The sequence below is a fragment of the Aedes albopictus genome, chromosome 2, assembly GCF_035046485.1.
Source record: "Aedes albopictus strain Foshan chromosome 2, AalbF5, whole genome shotgun sequence".
NCBI classification, from domain to species: Eukaryota; Metazoa; Arthropoda; class Insecta; order Diptera; family Culicidae; genus Aedes; species Aedes albopictus.
This window is the reverse complement of record NC_085137.1, coordinates 400308649-400326333: the sequence shown is the minus strand read 5'-3', so window position 1 is coordinate 400326333 and position 17685 is coordinate 400308649. Positions and strand designations below refer to the sequence as shown.

The 17685-nt window shown below is 44.9% G+C and overlaps 2 protein-coding genes across 3 annotated transcripts in view; one reads left to right on the top strand and one right to left on the bottom strand.

Annotated features, from left to right (window-relative positions):
• Nucleotides 1-1916, top strand: part of LOC109403652 (calcium and integrin-binding protein 1) — a 25103-nt gene extending 23187 nt beyond the window's left edge. Inside the window, exons 2-3 of the mRNA XM_019676465.3 lie at nucleotides 1439-1696; nucleotides 1769-1916. Coding sequence (XP_019532010.3) covers nucleotides 1439-1696; nucleotides 1769-1879 — 369 coding nt within the window. The 3' untranslated portion in view covers nucleotides 1880-1916. The remainder of the gene's footprint in view (nucleotides 1-1438; nucleotides 1697-1768) is intronic.
• On the bottom strand, nucleotides 1904-17685 carry LOC109407994 (mitochondrial thiamine pyrophosphate carrier-like). 2 transcript variants are annotated; one of them, XM_062853295.1, is made up of 3 exons: nucleotides 17163-17685; nucleotides 15529-17094; nucleotides 1904-3059 (listed from the first exon to the last, which is right to left on the bottom strand). In XM_062853295.1, the coding sequence occupies exon 2, from the start codon at nucleotides 16453-16455 to the stop codon at nucleotides 15532-15534; it is 924 nt and encodes a 307-aa protein (XP_062709279.1). In that variant the 5' UTR covers nucleotides 16456-17094; nucleotides 17163-17685; the 3' UTR covers nucleotides 1904-3059; nucleotides 15529-15531. The 2 variants fall into 2 exon arrangements, with proteins under 2 accessions (XP_062709279.1, XP_062709280.1); XM_062853296.1 differs by having other exon boundaries at nucleotides 15529-17091.

Sequence of the window (17685 nt, the reverse complement as noted above, 5' to 3'; positions counted from 1 at the left end):
TGTTACGTTTCCTTCTTCGTTAAAAAAATGTTTGAGTCGTTATAAGAATTGTTGGCATTACAACTGCTTATGTTTATCAAAAATTTTCCCTTCTTTTGCATAGGCTGTTCTTTCCAGTTGCACTTTTCAAGAAATTATCGGCATTGCAACTGCTTACTTTTTTAACATAGATTCTCCCTTCTTTTTTGCATAGGCTGTTCTTTCGAATCGCACTTTTCGGGAAATTATGGGCATTACAGCCTCTACCGGTGTTAAAACTGCTGTTATATTTATTTCATATTTTTTTTCTAAATTTCTAAACACCTGTGCTTGTGGTGCCGATAATTACCTGAATAGTGTTACTTGAAAGAATAGCCTATGCAGAAAAGAAGGAAAAAACTACGTAGAAAATGTAAGAAGTTTTTTATGCCGATAATTTACTGAAAAGTACAATTCGAAAGAACAGCCTATGCAGAAAAGAAGGAAAAATGTATGTTGAAAAAGTAAGCAGTTGCGATGCCAATAATTATACCAATAGCCTCAATTGTAAGGGCAAATCATGCTTATTTCCGAAGTTTTTCTCTTCAAATAAGAATTTTTGGCAGGATGTTTCTTCCGGTGATTTTTTACGAATAAATATTTGATTTTTAGCTATTAATATAAACCATTCAGAATTAAAGCAATAGTTTTATTTTTTTCTGGGGAATGGTACATTCTGGGGAATGGAATTCTGGATGGTACATTCTGGGGAATGGGTTTCTGGGAAATGGTTTTCTGGGGAATGTTATAGAATCGCGGTGACGGCATCTTTTATCAGGACTTCGATTCGGAACTTGCCAACATTGTTTCCGTGGAATAGCGAGAGCTTATCTTCCGACATTTACTTGATGGCGTGGTCTCTTTGCTCCACACCTTCTTGTGCCAACCGGATCAGTTACGAACACCAACTTGACAGGGTTGTTCTCCGGCATCATAAGCTACACGACCTGCCCACCGTATCCTTCCGACTATGACCAACTTCTGGATGCTGGGTTCGTCGTAGAGTGCAACGAGTTAACCCTCTACTTCCCATGGTTGCTCTAGAGCACCATCGATTTTCGACGAACTCCGGACAAACGGAATTAGATGAATATGATGCAATAATTTTTAGAATATGGTTATAACCTCATAAGGTTAACCCAACTACTACCTACTTGTTTCAATAGTTGAACTATTGATAAACAATCAAAAACCTATTGATTTACAACCAAATTTTTTTCATTGATTTTGAAAAATTTAGCCAATTTGCAATAACTTTTGTTCTACCACTTTTTTCGGAAACGTTTTTTTGCCATAGATATTGTCGTTCAAAGTCGTGGGAAGGAAAGGGTTAATGGTTCACTTCGACAAGTTATTCTATGTTGCTACGTTAAATTATCGATTATCATCAAACATAAACATCCCGTTTCCCATTTCACAGTACAACCCCTTCCGCGATCGGTTGTTCAAGGTGTTTTCCTCGGCGCAGGACACCCGTTGCTCGTTCGAAGACATCCTGGACATGTTCAGCGTGATGTCGGAAAACTGTCCGCAGCACGTGAAGGCCGCTTGGGCGTTCCGGGTGTTCGACTTCGACAACGACAGCATGATCACCAAGGAGGACATCTTCACCATGTGCGATCGGCTGACCAAGTACGATCGGTTGGAACCGGACGAGAAGGAAACCATTGCCGAGGTGGTGAGTTGATGCGTTTGGGTTTCTGTTTTTTGTTGAAAGTGATTTTGAAACATGAGGTCTTGATTTTTTTAGTTACTGAAGGAGCTGGATCTCCACAACAACGGAAGCTTGGGCGAGTTCGAGTTCATCCACGTGATTGCCAAGGTACCTGAGTTTCAGCATTCATTGACCTTTAAACCCTAGTGTAGTAATAGAAATAAAGAGACGTTTGTGTTCGGAATTTTGTCGTTTTATTAATATTTTTCCTTTATTGTCAATACATTTAGGATTTAAATGTACAATGACTGTTCCTTTTTAACTTATCCTGGTTGGATTTTCTGTCTTGTTCAGTTTTCGAGGCTTAATTCGTTTCAACCTTACACAGTTCGGTTTCATTCGCGATACACACATACACTTTGAGCTGAATAAGAGACCATTCGTTTGTTTTTTTTCCTTTAAACTTGTATATAATGACTATTTCGTTCACTTATCGCAGTAATGGAAGTCTGGTTGATTAATAATACATGTTTTGCTCTCTTAATGTTTTGTCAGCGATCAAAAAAAAGAACGGTACCAGTTTCTACTAGCTCTAAACTCACTAACGGCGTCAACTCTAGAACGGTACACATTTCAACTGGTCAGATCTCTTTCCCCGCAAAGGTCGTATAAGTACAAATAAATAAAATTGAGAAAATCCTAGCAAAAAAAAATAATAATAAAGCAAGCTTCGTTTATCCTAGTTGAACTGAGAATAAATACTCGTAATTGACCGCTTTCCGCGCTTACGTCCGAAGAAATTCGTGTCATTTTGGTTTTTAACGTGCTTTACTACGAAGAGTGCTGAGCTACCTGGTGCTATCGCCGAGTCCTACAGTGTGCTTCTAAACTCTACAACTCAATGATCAAGATGCGACTTTTGTTCCTAAATAATATTCACAACACTTTTTAGCCTTCTTGTCGCACGCTCTGGTGCTGCTGCAACTCAGACTGAAATTCATTCGCACAAAAAACACTAGCTAACTACCTAACTACCATTAGTGTGTAATGTTACAGAGTAGAAGTAACGAACAGCTAATTGACCACATCGAAGCCATCGCATCGGTATAGTCTTCATAAATCCCGAGTTTGCTTGTTTTGTCTAACTTAGTACTTTGCTCTAGCTTTTTGAAAGCCTTGCACGCGGTGTTTAGCTTTGCTCTGTTGTTTTAGTTTAGGGTTGCTTGTGTTTCATCCAGAAAGCGGTTTATGTCGCGGTGCGTGCGCTCACAATTATCAAGTGCCTAACTGTATACAAAATAGGAATTTCATTGTGCACAGCAGCATAATGGTCATCACCGGAGCCGAAGTTTAGGTACCTGGTTGGCAAGCGGCGCCGGTTGAGTATCTGGAAGGAGACAGGAGAGGTTGCGGATTAGTAAGGTTTAAGATGAAGGTATGACAAGGCCAAAACTCGAATTTTTAAGAGCTCAAATCAGAAGAACCATATGACGGTTTGTGCTGAAGGCCTAATCAATTGGTCACTTGCTGATGATGAAATTGGAACGGAACGATATGCGGAGGTTTTACGCAACTGTCATTGGTGCATGACACAAGACTGCGTCAGTGCCCGTGAAAGGATCACTCAGAAAATTTCGTCTGTGGTAACAATGAAGGGGTATATAGTTGAAAACGACCAAACAAGCTGAACAATGCTGAATGAGAGGTTTAGGAAGGCACTAAAAAGCTGAAAAACAATAAAGTTGGAAGCGTGGAATCAAACAGCTGCTTTGCTTTATTCAAACAACAATATTGTCCCGTGTCCTGTTTAACAGACTGGTGCCTATTGAGATCAACGACTGGTCAGATTTGAAGACTAGACAAATTTTGGGATTTACACTCACAGTTTCGACAGGGCGAAGTAAGCCTAGGCGTGGCGGGGAGCTTCTTCTTCTTTTTTTGTTGGGTTCGAGGGACTTTAACCCGAAGGTCATTCGTCCCTTAATGGCGGGGAGCCAGCAGTGGGCTCTGCTGGGCCTCTTCAGAAATTCCACACTTCCGGAAGCAGCTCTGTACAAGCGATACGACTCCGCTTCCAAAGTGTCACAGCCCAGATAGGAGTGTCTCGGGCACATCAGGAACGACGCCAGTAAATTCCTGATTCCGACATTGCACAATGGTTCCAGAGCCGTATTTACGAAGACAAAAATGTTTGTGCCTAAACCTTAAGCTTTAGATACATGGTGTCTTTGGGAAAGTTTCTTCTTATTTTTCGACCTTTTTTCTCATTATTGTAAAATTAGGGTGATCCCTCTAGTTTCACTGATCCAAACATCCTTTTTTTTAATAGTTTTATGTACGTTTATAAAATGTTCTAAAACAACTTATTTGGAGCAAGTATGCCGAAGAAACCATTATTCTATCTCTTATGGTTCCTAACTTATATTTTTTTTAATATTCATGTTAGGGTGATACATGGATTTCAGGTTTCCTGAAATAACTTTTAATTCGTTCGTTTCTCGTAAATACTTTGTTCCGAGCACTTTTAGAACTATCAACGACGCATATTTTTTTCCAAAGGGCTCAAAGTTCTAATTCTCATAGTTCAAAAAATATTGGCATTTTTCTTCGAAAAATCACTTTTTTCAAAAAGTTACATCTCAAAAAGGAGCAGATGGATTTTCAATCTCTTGGTTGCATTGGAAAGATCGTACTCTGTTCTATTTATGGTGAAAAAACTGCAGGTACCTTTTTTGTTTAAAGCTTTTTATTGAATTTTGAAAATACGTTTTTTTTCATGGGAAAGCAGTTGTAACTTTGAAAATCGATGAGATACAAACTTGGCGTCTTCGACAAAATTGTGAGTTTTTGGCTGTTCTAAAAGTGCCCAGAACAAAGTATTGCGAAAAAATCAACTCATAAAATTATATTGAATGAAAACCGATTTTCATATGGAAAACGACACACTTCAAGCAAATTCAACTCGTCTTTGTTAGATAGATCAAAGTAGCTTGGTAAATGGCCATCCATTTCATTCTAGAACCAATGTTTATTTATACTGTCATCACCATTTACGCACAATGTTGATAAGATAGTGTAAATCATGTAACTTTGATAGGCTTTTACGTTAACATAAACATATACTAGTGATTGACATTTTCGCTAACCATACATTGAAGTGATACAATTGAAATTAAATTGGGTTCTTTAGGGGTATCCGGATTATTTATTAATCGGATTCTCCGTCCAAAAATTAGTCGAAATCCAAAATTTCATAATTTTTGGAGTCCGGGAACTATTTTTAAAATGCATTTAAAGTTTGTATGGGGAAAATTTTTTGTTCGAGTTGAACTGTCACTTTATCGATTGACTGTCATTCTATCCACGAAAATTAAAACTGTTTTGTTGATTTAACCATCAAAACAAAGGTATTGTAATCCAATAAAATCACGATATACTCAGAAAAACGAGCTCTTTCGATTAGGATATAGAAAATTTGTAGAAAATAGAAAATTTTAAGTTGAGTTCATTAACGAATTATGAATTATAAGCAAATTTAAAGATTTTCGACATGGTTACTTCGATCTATCTAACAAAGACTAGTCGAGTTTGCTGAAATTGTTCCGCTTTCCATATGAAAATCGGTTTTTATTCCTTATAATTTTATGTGTTGATTTTTTCGCAATACTTTGTTCTAGGCACTTTTAGAGCAGCGAAAAACTCACAATTTTGAAGAAGTTGCCAAGTTTGTATCTCATCGATTTTCAAAGTTACAACTGCTTTTCCATGAAAAAAATCGTATGTTCAAAATTCAATAAAAAGCTTTAAACAAAAAAGTTACCTGCAGTTTTTTCACCATATGTAAATAGAACAGAGTACGATCTTTCCAATGCAACCGAGAGATTGAAAATCCATTTGCTCCTTTTTGAGATAAAAAAAAAAAGATTTTTCGAAGAAAAATGCCAATATCTTTTGAACTATGAGAATTAGAACTTTGAGCCCTTTGGATAAAATATGCGTCGTTGATAGTTCTAAAAGTGCTCGGAACAAAGTATTTACGAGAAACGAACGAATTAAAAGTTATTTCAGGAAACCTGAAATCCATGGATTACCCTAACATGAATATTAAAAAAATATATAAGTTAGGAACCATAAGAGATAGAATAATGGTTTCTTCGGCATACTTGCTCCAAATAAGTTGTTTTACAACTTTGTAGAACATTTTATAAACGTACATAAAACTATTAAAAAACAGATGTTTGGATCAGCGAAACTAGAGGGATCACCCTAATTTCACAATAATGAGAAAAAAAGGTCGAAAAATAAGAAGAAATTTTCCCAAAGACACCATGTATCTAAAGCTTGAGGTTTAGGCACAAACATTTTTGTCTTCGTAAATACGGCTCTGGACCCAATGTGCATTGGTCTTGTTTTGTAATTTGGTAACTGAGACGGTGCACGCTTAGGTAACGACGCACAAGTGAGTTGGTAGCGACATCATTCTGTCCTCTCAGTACGGTCGGGTGACACTGACTAGAAACGGCGGATCTTAACGCTGCCCTCCGTCCCATGAAACCGTGGCGTGGCCTTAAAGTACGTTCCTGACCTGTACCCAGCTTAGGTATCTAACTAGGTGGAAGTAGGATTAGATAAACACTCCTGATTAGCGCTGATCCGGCTCTTAGCTCAGTCCCCATAAGGACCTGTGCCAACCCTCGGGTGACCTCCCTGCTTGCATAGATAACCACCAGGATCATTGGCGACTACTTCATTGGCAGTGAGGGATATCGGCTCTAAGGGAGACCAAACAGAAATGACTACTAAATCCGTAAACCTCACCGTAAACTATGCGATCCAGTAGAGTGACGTAGGGAATGGCCGTTCGCGCGAGGATTGACTAGATCGCCATTACGAGGTGCTGGTGTACTTACCAGCGAGCAAGCTGTTGGAAGTTCAACAGAAGGAGCACGAGGCGACGCAGCGCTGGCCGAGGCTTGGGCCAAGGAAACGCAATGATCTCACGCGGGTGCTGAACCGCAACAGGAGCGAGCTACCAAAGATGTCAGTTGGTCGAGCTGATCGACTTCACTAGCAGGCGGACTAACATTAGCAAGAACCTGAAATAGAGCCTGCTGAAGCGCCGCAAATCGCTAGCTTTGGCCAAGAACCGCTGGCCACGCGACGACGGCGCATGAGACCATGCTCGCCGGGAACTGGGTAGCGGATAAGGCCAGGCTAGCGGTGATCTGTACAACTGCTCGTTTTCCGGCCCAGGAAATAATTTCGACGTCGCGTCCAGGGCTTCGCAATAACGGTGCTCAATGGGATGTATTAGATACTGTGAATATTATCGCGAACGTAGGCGACAAAAAAGAACCTATAGGAATACAGTAGGAACCGTGTAGAGTCCATTATTGAAGTGACTTTCTGAAGCTCGGATCTAAACCCTAGCTCGGACTTGAGGGTCGACGATGGATACACGCACAGTGACCATCTGGCCAGTCGATACATGGTGGAACACAGAGGAAGACGACCACAGCCGAAGGTCATCGACCGTCATCGGGGATGGCTGACCTCGCGCTTCGATGAACTGGCATTTGTGGAGCGATTGCTTATGGAGGGCAACACCGACGATCAATCCAGCTATGATCTAGTCGGAACCCTAAGCCGTGCATGTGCCGCTATGCCAAGGCAATCTCTACCCAGAAATGGACGCGAATCGGTGCACTGGTGTCTTTCGGAAATCTCACAAATCCGCGCATCCTGCCTAAGAGATAGAAGGAGGATGCAAAGGGCTCGCACCGATGCGGATAGAATAGAACGAAGTGAGGCCTACAGGGCAGCTGAACTGGCACTGAACAAAAAGATCAAGGCAAGTAAGCGGGCGTGCTTCGAAAATTTCTGCCAGGCGGTCAACACGACCCCATGGGGTGATACCTACAAAGTAGTCATGGCCAAAACGAAGGGCGCGTCAACACCTCCAGAACGATCCCCCGATATGCTGCAAAAGATCGTGGAAACGCTGTTCCCGCGCCACGTTACATTACAAGACCATGAGCCCCCGTCTCTTATGGCCAAACCGGCCCTAGCGAGGTCGCCCCGGTGACGAACGACAAACTCATTGCAATAGCGAAATCGCTTAAGTTGAACAATGCTCCGAGTCCGGACGATATCCCGACAGTAACCATCAAGACGGCCAGCGAGGCTTGCCCTGATGAATGACTGCAGATGAGCCTGAACAGAGGCGAATTTCGAATTTAGGAGCAGCAGGGACGAAAGTCCTGGGGCCTGACGCACCCCCCCGCTTGCGAGTCAGCCGCGTAGTCGCCGGCTAAGAATAGGACTACTAACCCCAATTCAAGGTGTCAAGCGACCCGTGCTGAGGAATGAGTGATCGAGGGGGTGAAAAAGATGCTCGATCTTTAACGGAGGTTGTGGGGTACCTGGGCACCCCCCACAGTAAGCTGTCCCTTACCGCGTTAATGCAGGGCTCTGGCGTGGTGGACATTCTTTCCCGTGCGACTCGTGGGATTAATCATGAAATCAAACAAATCAAGCAATCAGAATTCAGGTGGAAGTAGTGGTGGGATCAACCCCTTCGCAAGAAGCGGGTTGATGAGATCTCCGACAAGGAGAAGTGAGGAGATAGGCGCTGGGAGTTGCGTACGCAGCTCAAGCGTGGGTGCTCCAGTCCACTTCCCGGCAAGCCAGCCGGTGGAGGTTATGGACGGAATGTGGTTGTTGAGGGCCGTCAACCGAGTATCCAAAGGATGGTCCGCAATAGAGGTGGCTGAGCAGCAGCTTGGCAAAATCATCGACTTTGCGTCCAATAAGTGGAACATAAGCAAGGACCTGAAAACGGCCTTGCTTCGACTTAGGGCGTCGATCGACGATGCCAAGCAGGAGCACGCGGCACTCGCGTTGCTGACTGCTGCAGTTGCGGAGCCTGCAAATGAGAAAGTGCCGAAGTTTACCCAAACGGAGGCCTTCTCCTTCGCAGGAAGTCCGAATAAGGCGGAAGCGACTGCTCGCGACAAACGGGGCAAGCAATCGCAGAAGCGGGCGAGGCAACCGTCAGGCGAGGAGCTGTCTGGCGGTGCCCGCAAGGCCAGGCGAATCATTACCCCGAAAGTCGGTAATAATGCCGGAAGGTCGGACCCCAGCCAGGGTTCCCGGAAAGCTGGGAAGGGTGGGCCTGAAAAGGCTGGCCCGTCCCGGAACGATGAGAACAAGGGGTTGCGACCGCTAGTGGGCCCTCAACAGCCACAGAGTAGGGCGATCCAAGGGGAGGACCCCCCTTGGACGAAGGTAGAGCGGAAGAGGAAGAAGAAGGAGAATCCGCAGGTAGTAGCGCAGGACGCCAAGCCAAGGCGGGCAGGGCACGTGTCAAGCGCGAGAAAGGCAACGCGCTCATCATCAAGACGGAACAGTCCAAGTACTCGGACATCTTGAAGGCGATGCGAAGCGACGCCAAGCTTGAGGGTCTTGGAGCCGACGTACGCAGTATTAGACGTACTCGTACGGGCGAGATGATCCTGGAGCTAAAGCGCGAGAAGGAACACAAGGGCGCCGCCTACAAGAGGCTGACAGAAGAGGTCCTGGGTGAGGGTGTAGAGGTGAGGGCTCTCACACATGAGGCGACTCTGAAGGTCAAAGACCTAGACGAGGTCACCGAAGTGGGGGAGCTCGTCACAGCACTGCGTCAACAGTGCGATGTGCAGGTGGCCGCCGCAGCTGTTAAGCTACGGAGAGGGCCAGCAGGGACACAGATTGCTTTGGTTCAGCTACCTGTGGCGGACGTTAAAAAGTCCGTTAAAGTAGGGAGAATAAAGGTGGGCTGGTGCGAATGTCACCTGACATTCCACGAGGCACCAGAGGTTTGCTTTAGGTGTCTGGAGCCAGGACACAAGTAGTGGGCCTGCAGAGGGCCTGACAGGCGCAAACTATTTAGGTGATGCGGCGCTGGAGGTCATAAGGCCCAAAGCTGTACGAGTCCACCCATCTGTATGATCTGTACTGGAAAATCCGTGAACAACAGACATCCGATGGGTGGTCCAGGGTGCCCGGCCTTCAAGAAAGCCGCAGTGAATAACAAATCACAGTGCAGGTAACGCAGCTGAACCTGAACCACTGTGACGTGGCTCAGCAACTGCTTTGACAGGCGGTTTCTGAGTGGGAGACGGATATCGCCATCATAGCGGACCCATACCGAGTACCCGCCGGCAACGGCAATTGGGTCGCGGATGGATCCAGAAAAATGACGGCGATATGGACGACGGGTAAATACCCCGTCCAGGAGTTGGTGTCCACTACCTATGAGGGCTTCGTGGCCGCCAAAGTAAACGGGGTCTTCTTCTGTAGCTGTTATGAGCCTCCGCGGTGGCCGATCGAGCGGTTCACGCCAGTCTTGTTAGAGATCACAGTCATTTACACCTTTTCGTCGATATTCGGCTGCCTTTGTCTCCGACATTCGCAACATAAGCAATCAAACTACCGTACGAAACAAAAATGTCAAACGAATGCACTTGACCATGATTGGGTCTTCGGGAGACGGTTCGGCTTTTGTTATTCCTGTCTTCTTCCACAATGAGAGCTGTGATGGCCATATGTGTGTTGTATTCAATTCAACAAACAAGAATAAACTAATATTAACATTCATAATCGGAATTGGCTAAAATCCATGCGAAAAGCTAGAATTAGACAAATGTCATCGTGTCAGACGACATTAATTTGGCCCTTTTCTATGTTTATTGACCTTCGTCCTACCGCTCGTGTTGTGTGTAAGAGGTAACAGTAGCGCATGAATGTAACAGAGCAAGCTGACACCCGACTGCGGCATCGAAATGAAGGTAGTGAAAAATGTCGAATGTTTACAAGACTGGTTCACGCAAATGCTGGACCGCTTAACGACCGTGCTAACAGGGCGAAGGCCGGTGGTAATAGCGGGTGACTTTAATGCCTGGGCCGTGGAATGGGGAAGCCGTTTCACGAACCAGCGGGGTCAGATCCTGCTAGAAACACTGGCCATCTTAGATGTCGACTTGGCTAATGTCGGTACCAAGAGTACACTGGGAAAAAATCTTCATTCCTTCTATGTGTCCGGGACATGGATTTTTGCAATGGGGGTAAACAAATATTTTCCATTAGTGCGACTCATACTTCTGATGAGTACTCATACTAAATGTTCATGCGCTAATTTGCCTGCGTAATCGGGTATTGGTTGCATATACTTTGGATGTGGTTTGGCACATGGATATTTGAGGCAATTTTCCTGAGTGTACCTATAGTCGAAACGGAGCGGAGTCAATTACACTAGTTTACAAAATAAAACGAAAGTCTGTCTACGACCAAAATTTTTGAAGCATAATTTAGCGCTGATTTTGAAACTGTGCTTAAAAAAAATTAAAGTAGAACAGTTTTTGAGTTTCAGCTCAATATCGAGTTTTACAACTTTTTAAAATATGGAATTAAATAAAATTCATATATCTTGTTCAACCAATTTTAAATCTTTTTCCATAAATTTAAAGCTGAATATAATACCATTCGATCATCTGAATCCAGGTTTTGCGTCAGATTGATTAAAGTCAAGATATTGGCAAGTTTTGGGGACAATCTCCTTAAATTTTAGCAAATTTTCTAAAAATATATAAGGAAATGTATTTTTTTTTTCAATAAGAAAAAAAAACAATTTAAAAGTTCTTTCTCAACGTTTATTTGACATATCATATGTTGGCGAGTTACAGTAAAAAAAATCAGCTCAATCGGAGCATTGATTATGGAGAATGAGATGTGTGAAAGTGAGCGACTTTTCTTAAAAGTAGAACAAAAATCGATTTCAAATCATCAACCTTGTACGGAAAGTCGAAAAATTTTCCGCTCTACTGTATTTTTTTTCCTTCGCGTTTTTGAACTACATGTACGGGCATGATTCTACACCAAAAACGATCATCAGCTTACCGAGTTCAAAAATGCTGTAAACTAGTGTTATTGACGTGACCTTTTGTAGTCCTGGCTTAACAAGTAGTTCGAACTGGAGAATAGACGATAGCTACACTCACAGCGACCACCTGGCTACAGTATCGACTACAACAACAGCAGGCAGCGGGTAGAAGAAGAGGCGGCAAGGCCAAGGCCAAGCCCTCGATGGTGGAAGACATCATACTTCGACGAAGGGGTATTTAGGGAGGCGCTCCGCCGTGAGCGAAACTTACTTGGTTTAGACGGCGACGAGCTGGTAGCGGTGCTCTCACGTGCGTGTGATGCGAAAATGCCTAGGCGAGTCCACCCTAGAAATGGAAGATTGCCGGCTTACTGGTGGACTCAAGCGATTGCGGACCTGCGGAGCGCCTGCCTACGGGAGGAAGAACGCAACGAACGGCAGGTGATGCTCGCCGCTGCAAAAGCCTCGCTGAAGACTGAGATAAGAGCAAGCAAAAAGGCCTGCTTTGAGATCTCTGTCAAAGTGCCAATGCGAATCCGTGGGGTGATACCTACCGGATCGTGATGGCCAAGACGGGAGGCAGAGAGTAAAAAATTCGAAGATTGAAAGTGAAGATTGACATTCTCATTTTTTCATTCGTATTTGGCCACATTGAGGGCCCATATAGCCGAGGCGGTAAACGCACGGGTATTCAGCATGACCATGCTGAGGGTGACGGGTTCGATTCCCGGTCGGTCCAGGATCTTTTCGTAAAGGAAATTTCCTTGACTTCCTTGGGCATAGAGTATCTTCGTGCCTGCCACACGATATACACATGCAAAATGGTCATTGGCAGAGGAAGCTCTCAGTTAATAACTGTGGAAGTGCTCATAGAACACTAAGCTGAGAAGCAGGCTTTGTCCCAGTGAGGACGTTACGCCAAGAAGAGGAAATTTGGCCACATTCATTGTCAGCTGAATGCCTCTCTTTTTTCATTCAATTCTCTGTCACGAATATTTTTTCGCACGTCGTAAAATGTCCAATTTCTGTTAACAGACGCACAATCCAGCTTAATGGACAAATAGGGAAAATAATTAGTATTCTAATTAACTTCTATACACAAGTTTTGAGGTGATTGGAAGTATAGTCGGGAGTTACGGTCCAGTTATATTTCTCAGTGAAAATTGTCAGTGACAGAAAAATGAATGAATAAGTGAAAAAATTCATTCACCAAAATGAATTTTATTTTGATCCCTCAGTTGATCATTTTCAAAATTCATGTTGAATTTCATTCATTGAAAATGAAAATTTTAAACTCTGGGTGTAATTTCGTAGGACAGCCGGGGCAGGCAATGAGGAGAGGGTTGCCGATATGGAACTTGCGGCGATAACAAAGTCCCTTAGTGTAGGTTAGGCCCCAGGTCAGGACGGAGTTCCGAACCTGGCCTTTAAAGTAGCTTTTGCGGAGTCTGCCGAGATGTTCAGGTCTGCTATGCAGAATTGCCTGAACGAGGGAGTTTTTCCAGAAGTACATATGGAAGAGGCAGAGCCTGGTTCTATTGCCAAAGGCGGGGAAACCACCCAGAGACTCGTCGGCATATAGACCAATATGCTTGATCGACACGGCGTGGAAGGTTCTCGAAAAGATCATCCTCAATGGAATGTTGAGGCACACCGAGGATGTCTTCTCGAGTAGCCAGAACGGCTTCCGGAAGGAGAGGTCGACCCGGTGCACTTACAGGCTGATGTACTTGAGAGTTGTTCAAAATGCGTGGCACAAGAGGCATACGTAGGACTGCCAGGATGGCTTCCATGGTCAAATTGCAGCACGCGTGGGACAGTTCCACCAAAGGAAGGTGGACCCGTAGGTTGATTCCGAGGGTAGATAAATGGATTAATATATGCCTTTGCAAAGTAATATTTTACTTGACACAGGTCCTTTTAGTTCTGTGCCGATTTGTTCGTGTGCCCGAACAATGCGTGACCGCATGCTTGCCACATGCGGGGAAGACACAACTCCGGACAATCTTGTCCAGAGGATGTGCAGGAATGAGTTTGGCTGGAATACCGTTTCAACGGCTATCACCCACATCGTCTTGGAGCTACAGAGGAGATGGCGCGTGGACTCGGAGAATGGCTAGTTCAGATGCGGTACAAGAGGTGGTTAAGGGGTTCGGTAGCGTTGCTGTCGTGGCGTCGGTCTACTAGGTTAAATCCGAGGTTGGGAAGGAGTCCCCGGTAAGGGCCGGGTAGGTGGAGACTCTACTGTCAGCAACCTTCTAGTGCAGCTGATAGGGTAGTAATACCCTTGCCGTCAGCAGAGCAGATCTGGTTGCACGTAGGTATCAGTTCTTGATGTCTGCAAAACAGTTGGGCGCGGGCGTAGGGTTGACCCTGCCCGCCTTCCGAGGGCAAAGGAAGTGGTGAAGACCACTCCGGAAACTGGCTAAGCGCCAGCATTCTACCGTGATGGACTCTCCAAATCGAGTCACTGATGTTCGTTGTTACAGCCTACGCAGCTAACCGTGAGGGTGCGATGTGCACTAGCCCCTCTCGGAAGTAATGCCTTCTTGGTGGTTCCGGAAAGACTAAGGGTTTGGCGACCGTAGGAATTTTGTTTAGTGGGTCGAGGAGAGAGTAGTCCTGGCTTTTACTTTTGTTGTAGAAGACGGTCTTAACCCTTCTTAACCCCACACTCAGGCTTATTCTGCGCAGCGTGTGAGGTGAGACTGACGGTTTCGTCTCACGTGACGTTAGACGACTAATTCAAATTTAATGGGATCGAGTAGACTTTTGTCACCTCATTCGACTTGTCTCACCTCACACGCCGCGCAGAACAAGCCTGACTATCCGGACCTTCCTGTTCGGGTGTCTGTTGAGCAGATTTTCCCAACAACATTGTTGAAAGGATATGTATGGGGCGGAAATGTGGGATTCCGTATCTTCCACGCTCTCCCAAATCGTACACAGAGAAAATGGCGGGCTGATCAACAGCAAGTTGTGTTGAGGCTGCTGGAAAGGACGAACTCTTGATGGAACTTTTCAAACACGTCAGTGAGCAGCTGTATGAACTGTATCACCATTACTTTGTTAAACATTTGGAAAGCAGAAGAGCTATGTACTATCTGATTCAAGGACCTCATTTGTCCTCTTTACAGAAAAGAATACAGACTGGAGTGTGCCAATTACCAAGGAATAACACTCCACACAGAATTACCGTCAGTGTACCAGTAGCCGCTCGTGTTCCAATAGCCGCTCACGAGCGTGGAAAACGAAGTTCTTTGCAAAAATACAATCTTTTTTCCACGGATATTCAAAATATGCGTGCCGAATTATACATGGATGAAGACAATCATACGTATTTATGCCAATAAACATCATTTTCAAGACGGTGAGCGGCTATTGGAACACGAGCGGCTACTGGTACACTGACGGTACGTTCAGTATTCTGTACAGAACCGGGTCCAGTGGAAAGGATGCTTTTTTTAGCATAGATTCAACGGAACAAATTGTAGCCTAATAATAATTCAAGAAAGTATGGTTTAGTGGACATAAATAAGCTTCAAGAGAGAAGTCCCAACGTAGTTTTCGCCGGAACATATTTGACTGAGATAAGTACAACGCTACATTGGTCAACATCTAGTAGGTATTCAAATATTGCAGACGAAATGCCTACATTGTTTATGACCTTATAGGTATATTGAAGCAGAGTGATGTAATTACTGTTAAATGATACATGTGACAATTACGTTTCAAGTGAAAAGTCGTATCTAAACATATGGGCTTTGAAGGAGGTCGTTCGAAAAACTTTCGGAGAGACAAGCGCAAACGTGTTGGCTGCCCGCAGCTAAAAAAAAGGGAAACCCTAAACGTTCGGGGAACTTGGGAGGACAAGGGCTAATTTTCTCGCCGTGCTGCTTATACCTAAATAAACATCTTTCAAGTAAACGGTACTCACCTATCAGTGATTCAATATCCACACCATCTCGTCATAGATCGCAAAGTAGAAAGCAGACATGAAGCACGCTTTTAGCAACGCCGGGTAGAGACCCTTGTACAGGCCCCAGAATCCTTCCTGCTTGACTATGTTGTACATACAGTTGAACATGTTGTCGCACACAAAGTGCCGACCGAACGTTTGGCGGCTTTTGGCGAATCCCTGTATCTGTAGGCGCTTCTTGGCCAAATCCAGGGGGTAAACTAACAGCTTGGTGCAGATTCCGGCCAGACCTCCGCAGATGAACAGCTCCACTGCCGGTAGCGTTTCCGTTGAAGCAATGTTGAAATACTGCCGGAACATACTGCCAAAGATGTTGTAGAACATGAACTGGCCCCCGGTGAGAGGCGCTATCTGCAGTACGCTGGGACTCAACCCTCGGTACATTCCCTTGACTCCCTCGTGCCTATAAATCATCCGCAAGCCTTGCATGGAGTTTTTATATCCCCGGTTAGGGTCCTGGGATATCAGTCGTGTTCGGACCACATCCAACGGAAGGGTTATCACAGTGGCCACCGTTCCGCTCAGGGCACCGCAGAAGAAGTTTCTCGCATTTTGGTGCTGCTCGAACGGTTCGAATTGTCTCAGGAAAAGGTTCGTGTGCTCGTAGGAGGAAAACTGTGACACTCCGTAGATGATGGAGAGCACCTGGGCCGGATTGTGGCCCTTCCAGAACGCACGGAGACCCTCCTCCTTGTACACTAGGCGGGTGGATTGCACAATGGTGCGATATTTGGATGTCATGTGGTCCTCGCTGAGGGGTTCGACCTGTAGCTGAAAGCGGATCTTCAGGACATCCAACGGCTGGCAGATGAAGCGAGTGATACAGCCAGCAAAACCTCCGGCAATGCCCGTGTTGGAAGACGTATCATTCTTATCACGATCCATCGTGCGAGATCCTCCCACCGTGAGCGGAAGAACCAGAAGCAGTCTCGCCGATTACCTAATTCCAAGGCCACTCCAGGTTTTTCTTTCGGCGGCTTACTTCACTCGATCCCGCACGAGAGGTGTTATATCACAACTTTCGCTATTCTTCTACCACTGTGCACTGTTTTTTTTTTTCTTTTTCTAGGTTAGTAGTTATATCCTTCACACAGGAACAACCACACACCACCCCCTCAATTGGAGGGTTGTTGGCTGATATGCCAATGTCCCTTCTCCTCTCTGCTCGTGACACTCTCTTGCACTATGGACTGTTTAGATGCTATATGCTATTTGTTGATGTCGATATGTGAGATAATAATGCTATGCTTCGCCACTAGTTCGTCCACCTTCTTCGCAGTTGCATTGTATCTCCCCCGGTTTTCTTCTTCTTTCTTCCCCAAAACTCGTGACACTGTTCCGTCACACACCCCCGCGCTCACTGCCGCAATGCTACACCCCACAACTTCAACCGAGCGCTCCTACATTGTCGCACAGGTGTCGTCACTACGTTCCAAAAACTTTACCAATCTGGAACCCCCGAACGGAATTCAATTGTCCGCTTTGCCACCTCAATCCCATTCAATGCCGACGAAGCCGTTCCTGCTGAAACGATAAAAAGCCAGATTATTAACCCTTCTATCCCGAAATTGTTATTGCGAATTTATCCACACATCGACCTAGCACATATACGTGACCATGTGGACGCAGATATTTTTAGAACTGTCGAACTGATGTTGTTATTTTGATCGCATAACCGAACGACCGTAAACAAAATCGTATCGCGGGCACTCACGGGTCACCACCATCGCACAGCGGAACTCACGTGCGGCCTTCTTGTGCTATCCGTACACACGTGTGGAAAGGTGTGGAAGATTGCGCGCCACCACCACACCACTACCATGACATCACGCTTGGCGGCGGGCTACGTGAGTGGATGCACTTCAGCATCGCGTTCCGAATGAAAACACACCTGTGTTTATACTGTACCACCGCGGATTACAACTGGAACAGCCCGATGATCCGTGACTAGAGCTTGTAGATTATTTCAAACTAAGCACTTCGTAGACTCAATCGTAATAAATCAAGCCGCGAAGAATAGCCTTCAAAACGTAAATCTCCGCGTTGAATTGACGTAAAAGTATTCGGCTTTCTGATGGCCTTGCGAACGGACGGACTCGGACAGGATTGAGTTCA